This window comes from Perissodus microlepis, chromosome 10 (genome assembly GCF_051167445.1).
Source record: "Perissodus microlepis isolate ML-2025 ecotype Zambia chromosome 10, ASM5116744v1, whole genome shotgun sequence".
Classification (NCBI taxonomy): Eukaryota; Metazoa; Chordata; class Actinopteri; order Cichliformes; family Cichlidae; genus Perissodus; species Perissodus microlepis.
This window is the reverse complement of record NC_140470.1, coordinates 12,656,127-12,669,639: the sequence shown is the minus strand read 5'-3', so window position 1 is coordinate 12,669,639 and position 13,513 is coordinate 12,656,127. Positions and strand designations below refer to the sequence as shown.

General features: G+C 41.5%; 1 protein-coding gene across 3 annotated transcripts; it reads left to right on the top strand.

Annotated features, from left to right (window-relative positions):
• Positions 1-2,109: 2,109 nt before the first annotated feature.
• Positions 2,110-13,469, top strand: LOC146378937 (zinc finger protein ubi-d4-like). Of its 3 annotated transcripts, XM_084942121.1 has the most exons (13): positions 2,110-2,217; positions 4,472-4,632; positions 5,094-5,201; positions 5,909-6,087; positions 6,184-6,276; positions 6,360-6,438; positions 6,897-6,938; positions 8,104-8,127; positions 8,667-8,804; positions 8,922-9,053; positions 9,140-9,252; positions 9,345-9,426; positions 10,899-13,469. In XM_084942121.1, the coding sequence occupies exons 1-13, from the start codon at positions 2,186-2,188 to the stop codon at positions 10,979-10,981; spliced, it is 1,266 nt and encodes a 421-aa protein (XP_084798247.1). In that variant the 5' UTR covers positions 2,110-2,185; the 3' UTR covers positions 10,982-13,469. The 3 variants fall into 3 exon arrangements, with proteins under 3 accessions (XP_084798247.1, XP_084798248.1, XP_084798249.1); XM_084942122.1 differs by lacking the exon at positions 8,104-8,127; XM_084942123.1 differs by lacking the exons at positions 6,897-6,938; positions 8,104-8,127.
• Positions 13,470-13,513: the final 44 nt, after the last annotated feature.

Genomic DNA, 13,513 nt, shown 5'->3' with positions numbered 1-13,513 from the left:
TTTATGTTAAGAAAAAAGACATTATTTTCTGTTAGCGCCTGTGAGTTGAATGTTTGATTGTTTTGTCACAACACAGTCTGACTAAACTCACTTATGCCTTTTTTTTGTCTTTATTGAATATGTAGGATTATCATTCACAGTTCTGCATGCATGAAGTCTTTATTTAGCAACTCACAGATCTTGCTTTAGCAACAAAAACCTCCATCAGACATTTTGTGCAGCTGCTTTTCCTCATTGTATCAATTAACCATCTCCAACGCTTCTGGCTATAGACTGCTTCATAACAAGCTTTGGGGAATTGCAGTGTCTTATTCAGTGTTATTTCTTTCAGTAGACACATGAACATCAAGTTGTACACATGTCTGCAGCTGTTTTGCTGTTACCTTTGAGTAAGAGACTTGAATTTCATTCTTTTGTAGGAAATGAGTTTTAATGTGGATAGATGAACACAGAGGCCTTCAGAAATATTTTGTAGCCTTTTTTCCAACTTTCTGCAAATATAATGCTTCACTGAAGCTGCACAGAGTCCTGTGAAAACCTTCTTTTTCAATGACTGCAGGTTGTTTAGACAGATTGTGCTTGTAGGCTGAGTTTAAGGAATAAAAATTATATATTCATACAGTACTTCATCTGCTACACTTTAAGTATGTTATTCACATTAGAATCATGCGTTAAACTGACTGTGGGACTGTGGGAGGAAGCCAGAGTACCCAGAGGAACTCCACGTAGGCACAGAAAGATCATGCAAATTCCCCGACCAGGGTTTAAATAAGGAACCTTGTTGCTGTGTGGTGATGGTGCTAACCAATCAGCCACCCTAGGTGTGGCTTTGTTTCCTGTAGACAAAATTATTTGATATAGATCTGGTACTGAGCCATGAGCATGTTAAAGTGATTTCACCAGTATAATTATGACAAAAGCACAATTGCTATCTGGTCTTTTGTGACTTTTTGCTTCTATGAAATATGAAACCTGACCGTCACTTTTATCACACAGCCTCCCCCCACATAACTGCTTTGAATAAATGTTAATGTTGGAGTGACAGCAGACTGTACTCTGCTATTCCAGCAGATCTTAAACCTCGCTGCTACACATGTCACACCATTCACCTCCAAGGCTAATTCTTATTTCTCAGAGTTTTTGGTCCATGTTGACATATCATCACATAGTTGCTGCAGATTTGTCAGCTGAACATACATGTTGTAAATCTCCTGTTCCTCCACATCCCAAAGGCTCTCTTGGATTTAGATCTGGTGGGTGTGGAAGCCTTGTGAGTACAGTTTGAGATGACTTGAGCTTCATGACGTGGTGTTTTATCCTGCTGGAAGCAGCCAATAGAAGACTAGTACACATAAAGGGATGGACATGGTCAGCAACAATACTCAAATAGGTTGTGGTGTTTAGATGATGCTCAGTTTGCAGTTGACACAATCATGTTTCATGTTGTTTAGGCCAAATTCTGACCCTATCATCTAAGTGAAAACAGAAATTAAGACTCATACGACATTGACAAGTTTGTGAAAATTGTTAACCTCAGTTTCCTGTTCTTAGAAAAAAGACCTGTGTGGTTTTCTGCTGCTGCAGCCAATCTGCTTCAAGATTTGACACTCGGAGATGCTCTTCTGCATAGCTAGTTTGCAGTGAGTGGTTAATTGAGTTGCTGTTGCTATCCTGTCAGTCTGGCTATTCACCTCTGACCGCTCACCAGGATCTACAAGGCATTTTTGCCTAGAGAACTGCCACTCATTGAATATTTTCTCCTTTTTGGACCACTCCCAGTAAACCTGGTTGTCTGCCACATTCAGCATCACCTAAATCACTTTTCTTGCCCATTCTGATGTTCAGATTAAACTTCTGCTGGCTGTCTTGACCATTTCTAAATGCCTTAATGCATTGAGTTGCTGCCATGTGACTAGCTGTTTAGATATTTGAATGAAGGTGTACCTAATAAAGTGGCTGATGAGTGTATAAAGAACACTGAACTACATTTTGTGCACTGGAAGCTTTGTAAGTAATTTAAAACATTACTAACATGATTTGCAGCTTGGAATAATAAAACCCCTTGCAATGGCATGGGGCCAGCAGTAGGGGGCAATGTGTTTCACCTTACTCCACCATCTGCCTACAAGTCCTGACAGAGGGCACACATTACCCGGCAGCCACTTTCCCAGTGTATCGAAGCAAGATGGCAGCTGTTGTTGAGAATGTTGTCAAACTGTAAGTGTTGGACTTTTCTACTTACCTTACATGTGTGCAGGTGACACACACAGCCATCACATTTTAACGGCTGTACTATCGTACACCCGCTGTCGTTAGTTAGCTTAGCAGCATTCCAGCTGACTTAGTAAGGTTAGCCAGAGGCGTCGGAGCGTCGTGTCTGTTCACATCCTGGAATGGAAGTGTAAGTTAGCAGACACGCAGCTGACATTTCTGAAACATGGATCACGAGTCAATGTAGACGAACTTGTGTTCATTTAATCCTTCGTGTATTTTTAGCGGTGTGGCGGCCACTTGTGTTTTTGTGACCAAACGGACGCTGTGGTGCTAACGTCAGTTGAGTATGGCAGCTAGGTGTCACGCTAACAAGCTAAAGAGAGTGTAATTGTGCCTAACGTCGTTAGCGAAGGCTGGAGCGACTAGTTTAAAATGAATGAAAATCCCTCGCTGAAGATTTGAACTCGAGAGCCCGGAGCCATAGCCGGTGTTTCCGATTCACATAAAAGAACTGCTTATAAAGTTTAACGTTTCAAAGACCAGAACACTGTATTGTGCTCTAACGTGCTTCCATTTCCGTCGTCTTTCATCGTGTAGCCGTACAGCCCGATTCGGGGTTAATGTCACACGCCAGCTTTTACACGCGTAAGTCGTACCTCTACCTGCGATAACTGTGGCAGCACAAACATATAAAACTTACCCGACACACATCAAAATATTTTAATTTGCTTCCAAACTTAATTTCCTTGTGAAATAATACTGACAAAGAATGAAAGATGATGTAATCTTGAAACCAAGTCTGTGCTGTCAAAAACATATAAATGAACTGTTGTTTACATGCTAGATGTGCTGGTTTGAATGAGCTGGTATCTTTTATGTATGCACTATGCTATAGTTACATTGACAGAAATATATTCACCTGATTTCTTTTTTTTAATTTCTGTCCCCTCATCCAACCCAAAGAGCCTCCTCCATCAGAAGTTTATTCCTGGTGAAGGGAGATTTAGTTCCCTTTCCATTGGTTTTCTCTTCATAATATATGAAGCTCTTTACTGTATCATGTGAAGAGCCTTTGCAATAACACTGGTGAAATGGGGCTATATGAATATATTTTTTTTTGCAGCTCAATAGCTGTTTAATTTTTTCCCTTTGCAAGAATAATGCACATCAATCAGCATCACTCTACACATAATAAAACCAGAGCCACTCTGCTGCTCTGAGTATTTCTTCATTTCTGTGGTGTGTCTTTCATAAATCCATTTTCTTCTGCTTATTCTTATCATGGTCACAATTAGGGCTGGACCCTATCCCAGCTACCATAGGGGGAGATGCAGGGCCAACACAGAAAGACAGAAAACCGCACTCACATTCATACCCATGTAAAATTTTGACTCACCAATTAACCCAAACCCCCTCGGTACATGTCTCTGGGCTGTGGGATGAAGCGTTTTTAACATAAATAATCAGACAACATATACGCCACTACAAGAATATGTCAGTACTAGCCAACCCATGTGTGTATCTGGTGTGCTCTCACGCATTTGTGACGGCTTCTTTCTAGTTAATTCACCCTGCCTGAAATGATTTCTCTGGAAAGAAAAGCAAGTGTTCATTTTCGGCTGGACCCCACAGAGCACAGACAGCTTTTTGCAATGTTATTATGGCCTTACAGCAAGTTAAATAATGAAGTCTTTAACTGGAGATTGAAGTCTATGAAAAGCTTCTTTAAGGTTTAACACAATTACATGGTTTATTATCTCATCAGGACTGAACTGCTGCCCTCTGGGGGTTCCTGACAGCCTCAAGAGGTGCAGTTGTTGCATCACGAGGTTCTTTGTGCCACCCCCCTTTTTTTTTTTTCTTTGACACTTGATAGCTTGAGGGAATTGTAAGATGTCTTCCTGTCTCAGTTTGAGTAGCTTGAGCCCTCAGCTTCTTTAAAAGGGATTAAGCAAGCAGCACTCTAACAGTATATTTATGCTATAAACACTGAACACTTGGCTGTGCCTGTGCTTCTACCAAAGCTCGTTGTTGTTGTTGTTGATGCACCAACAAAAGAGCACCTGCTGTTGCACTAAACATTTAGTCTGAAGCACAAAGACACTGCTTAGTAGGAGGCAGCAGAGTAAAAAAACACAAGCAGTTTTAAAATAAACTGAGACCGCACTTGTTTTGGAGCAGCAACAGCTGCTGATTTCTGTCTTGGAACCATAATAGACCTAATGACCAGCATCTGCCTCCGGTTTTGTTTCATCAGGCTGGGAGAGCAGTACTACAGAGATGCCATGGAGCAGTGTCACAACTACAATGCCAGGCTGTGCGCCGAGAGGAGCGTTCGGATGCCGTTCCTCGACTCGCAGACCGGCGTGGCTCAGAGCAACTGTTATATCTGGATGGAGAAAAGACACAGGGGACCAGGTGAGACACCATACGTGAGCGTCGAACTGCTCACCTGCGCTAAACACGTTTAAAGTTGTAAGAGCTGGACAAAATGAGCAGGAGAGAAGTGATCCAGAGGAAACTGCACAGATGCTGTGAAGCATTCGTTATTGAGATGAGTGATTAAGTGATTAAGATGAATCATCATTTCCGCTGTTTATCAGAATTTCTCGAAGGAGCTACAAATAACCTCAACGCCTTCAAAACAAAGGACTAAATACACTATGCATGCATGTTCAAAATCACAAACAGAGCTCGTGTACTTAATGCAACTCCCTGGCAGCCAGGTGGTGCCTGCTCGTGTTTAAATGCGAAAATAACCGATTCTGAAAAGGACAGTCTAAGAAAATTCAAACGGAGCCTGTGGATTTTTTTTCCCCTGCCAGTGTGTCAGAACTGTCTGATAACTGTGAACGCCTTCCTGTTCTGCCTTCCCTCAGGCATGGCTCCAGGACAGCTGTACACTTACCCAGCCAGGAGGTGGAGGAAGAAACGAAGATCTCATCCTTCAGAAGACCCCCGGCTTATCTTCCCTCCGGTTAAATCAGGTAGCACAGTAGCTCTGAGCAGCTTAGCTTATTCTCCTATTTTACTGTGTCAGCATTTAAGGTGGATATCAAAGACTTTGCGGGGATGAACATGTGGTGCTATCTTGTAACAGATATCCATCAATAATTAAATCCAACTTGAATTGTACCTGTACTTACAGTTGTATGTATCAGTGTTGGTGTTGTTCCTGCTGACTAAGCAGGAGAAAACATGATATGTCGACTAGTTTTAAAGTCAGAAAAGACTCAAAATTGATGCTAATCATGGGGCAAACAAGTATTTGAATGTCGTTGACATGTGTGGCTCTTTGTGCCACGCATAACATAGCTTACACCTTATATCTGATTGGTTTGCTGAGTGCGGCTGACATTAGCAGTGCTAGCACCAGCAGTTTTCTGTCCTTGTGGTTTAACATCCTCATGCTTGTGCAGAATGTGGTCACACACTGTTCAGAGGGCTGGTTTTGAGGCAGTTTACTCTGACATTGCGTACACACAACGGCTCATTTTCTAGATCAGTGCAGAAACTTGCTTCATGCTGATAGCTCACCGTATCATCTTGTTTGCCACTACACAGAGGAAGAGAGCTGCAAAATAGGCTGGTTTTACCTCACTAGAATATCACTAATTATTTTAACCAACTAAAATGTCTGGCACCAACATTTTCAGGTATATTATATTGTGTTTTGCCTTTCCTGATTTCATAGAGCTAGATTTAGGACTGAAGAAGGATGCTCTGTTGTCATCGGATGGCAGCAGCCTGGAGGCCCTGCTGAAGGGGGACTCCTTGGACAAAAGGACATCCGCAGACCTCCGAGGATCTGAGGAGGATTCCAACATGAGTGATTACACCGGAGGCCTGAACCCTGCCGCCCGGATCAGAAAGGTTCTTGTTTTGAGATTTGAAGTAAAGCTGCTATAGATGGAAAAGTGAAATATAATACACCCCATTGTCATGCCTTCCTCATCCCTGTCAACACAGAGAATCATCGAGCCTGACGACTTCCTGGACGACCTTGATGATGAAGACTATGAAGAAGACACGCCTAAAAGAAGAGGCAAAGGGAAAGGGAAGGTAAATAACGGCTGTCGATCGATGCGGTTTCTCGATCCCAAGCATGCGTTTAAGGGCCCGTCTGAGTCTAATAATGTGCGCAGGGCCGAGGAGTGGGCAGCAGCAGGAAGAAGCTGGACACGGCAGCACTGGAGGACCGAGACAAGCCGTACGCCTGTGACAGTGAGTCCTGTTGGCTGAGAGTAGAGCATGTGAATACAGCTCTGAGTAGAAGGTCACCGCAGGTGTTCATAGCTGTAATGTTTATATTAGCTCGAGTCCTCATTAACTATCACATTTTAATTCACCCTCTTCTTTTTCTTTTCACGTGTTCCATCTTTTCTCTGTTCTTCGTTAGACTTCTTATATCTGATATTTACAAAGCTTGTCGACCTGTATTTTTGCCACTATGATGTCATACTTTAATTTACAGGTATTTCCATGTGAAGGGAGAGAAAAAAAGTCTTCCTCTTCTTTGGTGTTGTCAGACTGCTTGATGTGTTTTGTTTTTTCCTCTTTTGTGAAGCCTTTTCACTTTGAGCTGCAGTGCTCAGTAGGTCATTGCCAACTGACTTGACTGATCCTCTGTCGGTCTGAGTCTCTGTCTGTGCTTTCTCTTCTCCTTCTCTTCTCTCTTTCAGACACTCTCAAACAAAAGCATATTTCAAAACCTTCTGAAAGAGGTATACTTCTCTTCATTCCTTTTCACTCCAGTCTGCCGTGTCTTTTGTCTTTGCTGCCTGTTTTTATTTTCTGTCTGTTACCAAGTAGATTTGCTCTTTGTGTAGTTCAGTTCATAAATTAAATGTTCTGTTACACACATCGTCCTGAATTGTAATTAACTACATTTGGAGAGCGTAAATGCCCTGTTATTACATGCTTTACCTAAAGTGTAGTTTGTAATCATGTAATCAGCCACATATACGAGTCATCTCAGGTTACAGAAGATTAGCAGTGGCCTTTAAAAGTTACTTTTTCCACCCAATCTGGCCTTGAACCTCCTACAGATTTTGATAAGCTGGAAGCTAGATCCTGCTGCTGATGTTTTCTTCCCCTTTTGTGAGTGCGTGTGCTGTTTTTTTCCCCCTGTGTTATGTTAATTTTGACTGCATTCTCCTCTTCACCACCTCTGCACCCTGTAAAATCTCATTCCATGTTCCATGTGTTCGCTTGATTTTTGAGTCACTTTAATGTCTGCTTGACTTTATGGGGAGTATTTTGTTTTCTCCCTCCCCCACCAACCCCACCCACACAAAAAATAGTTTGTTTGGTTGTTAGCCTCTTGGTTAGATGCTTCCCGAAAGTCGAAGACCTAGGATTGCTGGACTTTTGAGGAAATGAAAATTAGAGAAAGTGTGGAAGTGAAAGAAGAAGTACTGTGTTTGACTGCTATGACAAACATCACACCCTCCCTGTGACAACGGCTTCACACAGTGGCATCTTTGTTCTCCTTTAAGTCAGTAAATCCTCCTTGCACAATCCCACTGGCTTTCTCAACTGTTAAAAGAATACCAGTTCAAATCAGAAACATGATGTTTTGCAAAATGGTGACATGCGTTTCTTAGTTTTGTTTCAGTGCAGTGAGGTCTCGAGTCAAAACACTGTCAATGCTTCTAAGACCCTTAAACTGAAGAAGCTAAAGCCAAGATCAGAGCAGTTCCAGCATATTAGCTGCAGCAGGAGTGGTCGAGATGCTGTCTTATTATTGTGCTTTACTGTAGATTTCGAGCAAAGAGGAAGCTTGTCTCAAGTAAACAAATAAATACATAAATAAAGCATGTTGTTCATCTTTCCTATTATTTCACCGCCAGTTTATCATGTCATTGTGCCAATTTTGATACTCAACAGAAAGCAGGAGACATCAGGAACCTGGTGGGTTCTTAAGTGATTTCTCTTCTCCCTCCCCCATCATCACTTTACCACATGAAAAGTTGTTGACATGTATTGAGAGAAACCACCATACGAGAGTCGTAGCTTTCTGTCTCGCTGTGTCACTAGTCTATGTTGTGTCTAATTTTTTCCTTTATTCACATAGTCAAAGGCATTGTGTCAGTTAAAAAAATAGAAATACTAATAGTTGTATCAATAATTGCAAAGTAACTGTTTTTCAGTTACAGCAGTTAAATATGTGCATGATATGAGGCTACATTGTAAGTAGGACACTGCTGCAAGAGTCCTTTGATCATCTTAAGATACTTTTAAAGATGCTAATTATGATAATGAGAACAGTAGGAAGGGTTTCACCATCCTCATCAGCTTTAAGATGTCCCATGATAGCACTGTAAAGAATAGTCCTTTTCTTCATGAGTCACCCTCACCTTCCTCCACTGACGTGGTAGAAACACCTGATTTGACTGGTCTGTTCTTTGTTTTCATATCATACATGTCGTATTTTGTGGTTTTGGTGGCAGTCTGTGGGAAGCGCTACAAGAACCGTCCTGGCCTGAGCTACCACTACACCCACTCCCACCTGGCCGAGGAGGAGGGTGAGGAGAAAGACGACATGGAAATGAACGAGCCCGCCCTGTCGCTGCCCGAGGAGCCAAAAAGTAAGCGACAGCGGCGCAATGTCGATTCGGAGGAGTCGTCAGTTGATTATCTGAGGTCACAGCGCCGGTGTAACTGAACACTGATATTGGCCTGCATGTTTTCATCTTCCCACACAGCTCCAAAGAAAGGTCCAGATGGGCTCGCGTTGCCTAATAATTACTGTGATTTCTGTCTGGGAGACTCCAAAACGAATCACAAGACCGGCCAATCAGAGGAGCTGGTGTCCTGCTCTGACTGTGGACGTTCAGGTAAATAAGAGTAGCGATATGAGAAAAGCCACGCAGCAAGTATTCTTGGAAAGATGTAACGTGTTTAAACGCTTTTCTCGACGCAGGCCACCCCTCCTGCCTGCAGTTCACTCCTGTAATGATGGCCGCCGTCAAGACGTACCGCTGGCAGTGCATAGAGTGCAAATGCTGCAACATGTGCGGCACATCGGAGAATGATGTGAGTCGTCTTTAGAGATTGTTTGCTTGTCTCTGGGTTAAAGTGAGATCTAGGTTGTTCGTGCAGAGAACTGGAGTGTTTTTGTTTTCCAGGATCAGCTTCTGTTCTGCGATGACTGCGATAGAGGCTATCACATGTACTGTCTCAACCCCCCCATGTCTGAACCTCCAGAGGGTAAGTCCACCCTTCTTTTTTTTTTTTCCTACTTCCTAGAAAAGAATGAATCTGAAGCCCTTTTCACAGATGACCTGCAGCTGCATTTTCTAGACGTCACTCAAAGGTGGTGAATGTGAGATTACAAATGTCTGAGGCATTTATTCTGGACAGGAGCTCGTCTTTAACCTGTCAGCGGCGTTGTGCAAAACGACTCCACGATGTCGGATTGTGCCAATGTGTGAATAGAAGAGTGCGTTTACCACACAGGGTATTTCCAGTAATGCGAACGTGGATTATTTCCTGCTGTGTGCTAAATGTTGACGGGACAGCCATGGAAAATGTCACATCCTGATTCTCTCATTATCACACATGTCCAAAGTTCATGTGTGAATCTTACTGAAATGTAGAAGCCCAGTTCAATAATAGTTGACTGCTTCAGTGCCATGTAATATTTCAGTTAAGTATACAGTTCATGTGATTTGCAAATCATTGCTTTCTATTTTTATTTACACACACACACACACGTTCTAAATTGTGTGTGTGTGTGTGTGTGTGTGTGTGTGTGTGTGTACAAAAACAAGCAGCACTCAGAGTATAAACCTCCGCCAAGGCAGCTCACTCTCTGGGCATTGTTTACTTTAGGGTAGCATGACAGATGTTTACTTTGATTACACAAACATTATGTAGGAGTAGGTAATGGATAATTGGTATTGATTTTTAAATAACTGAACATGGCAAAAATCAAACGAAGTAGATTTTTTTTTTAAGGTTGAGCAAAAGGACATAAAATATCTGCAATCGCAGTCACGCACATAGGGAGCCAAGTTTACACAACCTGGACGAAAGCCTTCGGACAAAGCTGTAATAAATCTGCTTTTATATCAAGTTTTTGTCTCAGCAGCTTCTGAAAAGCTAGCTGTTGTGTCTCTGTGAGCTTTTCTTCATTGTTATTAAACAAAGAAAACAGCAAGTCTTTTGTAATTAAGGTACTATTTAATTAAAAAAAAATATACATTCTATTATTTTATTCAGTGCCAAAACATTTTAGAGAATCAGCAGTGCATGCTCTCTCATTAATCATGTAGAACAGCGGTCCCCAACCCCCGGGCTGGTCCGTAGGTCGTTTGGTACCGGGCTGCGAGAGTTGAGGCTCGGGTTTGATATTTATGATTTTCAGGGTTTTTAAGGTTTTGTTTTTTTTGTTTTTTTTTTTTTTTTATCATTTTTATCTTTAACAGTTTCCCTGGGTCTTTTCAAGTGTGTTATCAATAAATCTTCTTTTTTTTTTTTTGGTACCGGTACTGGTTTTATTTTGTTGCATTTATCTGCGACACCTTAAAGGTCAGTGCGTGAAAATATTATCGGACATAAACCGGTCCGTGGCACAAAAAAGGTTGGGGACCACTGATCTAGGGGCCTCTACTGTTCTCCTGTTTAAATGCAGTTTAACATCAGATTTTACTGCCTCTCTCTGTTATTTGGGTACTCAGGAAGCTGGAGCTGTCATCTATGTCTGGACCTTTTGAAAGACAAGGCATCTATATACCAAAACCAGAACGCCCCACCGTCGTGATGGCCGCTCTGCCCCGCACGCACTCCTCACCCAGCCGTCCTGCAGCAGCGTCGTTTACCCTTCAAGATAAGATGACAGACTTCCCCGACAAGCTGACCTCAGAGAGAGAGTGTGTTCTGGACATGGATAAAGGGAAGGATTGGGAGGTATACCTTTACCAGACTGGCTTCAGTTACCATCAGATACGACTGTTACACAGTTCCAACCTCAGATTCAGTCCCACAGATTTTTATTTTCACCGCCTTGCCACATAAGCAATTTCAGCACCAATCATGTTCGCAGATAGAAGCATAAATAGCCAAATAATCCCTTCATGTTCAGCTTTTTTTTTTTTTTTAATTTTGTTGTTTTTTTTTACACATGCAAAGTTGCTAAAACCTTGTCAGTGTACTGATTTTATAATTAGAGCATAAATAGAGCTCATTGATATCAAATAGCATGCCAATGCTCACTCATAGTGTAAAAAAAAGACATTTTATAATATTTATATATTTCTATAGTATAAATATATTATATATATATTAGTGTTGAGTGTGAACAAATTGGAAACAGAATGGTTATGATATGTTTTAGAGCCCATTTCATCCAGCACCAGGTGTTGTTTTATTGAACTGTATTTGGCTGGTCATTCGATAGAGTCAAAGGGATTTGCTGAGACTGTAAATAATTTTTCCATGTCATCCGCTGCCTGCGGCCACATAAAGGTACACAGAGAAACTGCTCGTCGAAGGTGGCTCCAAAGGCTGAAGGACTTCAGGGACGTTAGTTAGACTGAAGTCCAATGATGGACTCGTGTTTGTGCTGCACTCAGAGCTGCTGAAAGACCTACTAATGTGCTAGTTTCATTTGGCACTGGGGCCTTTTTGACACAACTTATCGGCTCTTCTCCAAAGCAAACTTGATATTGAATCTCTCACCGGGCCACACATCTGGCCTGTGTTAGACAGATGTGATAAAGTCGAGTCAAATACAAATCCCGCTAGCATTATCAGCCCCATTAAAGGGATAATCGCTGTGTTCTAGCAGTTTGCTGATGATGCACCATATCCATCGTTCTGTTGATGTGACACCACTAGATTTCTATTTTTGTTTTTTTTCCTTCTTCTTCTTTTTTTAATCTAAGGACAATGTGACCTCGATTATGGTCACTTGCTGACAATGTAAAAGCAATAGAAGAGCCCTTTTAAGGAGGCAGGGATGACAGGGACTCATGGCTGAGTCTGTTTAGGCTTTGTTGCGAGATAATGTGCGATACTGTAAATGTTCTTTATCAGAAAATGCTATTACAGATAGTGGACTGTGGCAAGAATTATGGATGGCTCCATACTGTAGAAAAGAGATTATAATATGTATATGTATAATGTGGGGAGATGGCTCTTTCTGTCACTGCTTTGATAGTTTGATTATGCAATGGTTTCCTTCTGTGTCAAGGTGAGAGGAAGTCTGGCTGAACTGCTAAAAGCAGTAACTTTACCTCACACAGAAACAGTATTTAAAGGGTTGAAACATGCTGTAGATAGATGGCACAAAGACTGAGGGATAAATAGTCATGACAGCTGCAGCATCTGCTTCAATAACTGCATAATCTTACAGTTAAACAAGTGCATGTTCAGTAATTGTCAGCACTCGTCTTCTCCGTAGTTGTCTCAGTTAGGCCGGCAAAGGTGTTGGGAAGTGGTGTAATATAAATTAACCATGCTGTCATGTTTCAATAGCCAACTAACAATTACTAAAGCATTACACAAGTATAACTTGGTTTATTTTCTCATCATGTTTTAAACTTACTGTTTTATCTAGAGAGATGGTGGCTACTAGGATATTTTGCTGATCGCTTTTTTTTTGTTTGTTGTTTTTTTGTTTTCTTTTTGTGTTTGTTTTTGTATTCATCAGTGATGTTTGCATACCTGATGCGTGGGACATTTCGGGACTCAAGCGGAAGTTGCTTTCTAGTTAATCCTGTGATCCAGGTCTGAACTGAGCCGCTCTCCTCCAAAGCTCCACAACAAGAAGCAAAGTCCATAATGTGATTAAGAGGATAATGGCGTTCAGCGGTTAAGCAGCCAACATCCAAACTAAACTGACATAAACAAGAAGCACGTGCTCGGCTTTTGTTGTCACAGTCGGCTCTTGTGTCATTTTAATATCAGACTCGGGTTTTCTTGCTTCCAGCTTTGGGTGAGACGCGTTCAACTATAGTAATAACATATTTAACCCTTTCATGTATGCTGTCGGCACTGGCTTTGTACCCATTTTTATTCCTGTGTTGCATGGTGTCCACATGTGTGGGCAGTGAGATTTTATTTTTTTTTAAAAAAGAGGAAAAATTTTTAGCACAATTCCCATAATTTGTGCATGAAAGGGTTAAATTGAGGTCATAGGTTTACATAGTAGGGGAATTCTCATGGGGTGGATTTTGATTTGGATTGTGATGGAATGTTTTATTGTATGAAAATTTATCTTCAGGAAAATAAAAATACTAAGCACTATAGTCTGCTGTTATTTCTTTTCCTCTTACATCGTGACATTCACTGT

Bases quoted from the DNA above. Each gene is read 5' to 3' on its own strand.
- LOC146378937 (XM_084942121.1), top strand. From the start codon at position 2,186: ATGGCAGCTGTTGTTGAGAATGTTGTCAAACT. The intron at 6,939-8,103 runs GTATACTTCTCT...GATACTCAACAG, and splicing joins TTCAAAACCTTCTGAAAGAG to AAAGCAGGAGACATCAGGAA. The intron at 9,253-9,344 runs GTGAGTCGTCTT...TTTGTTTTCCAG, and splicing joins GCGGCACATCGGAGAATGAT to GATCAGCTTCTGTTCTGCGA.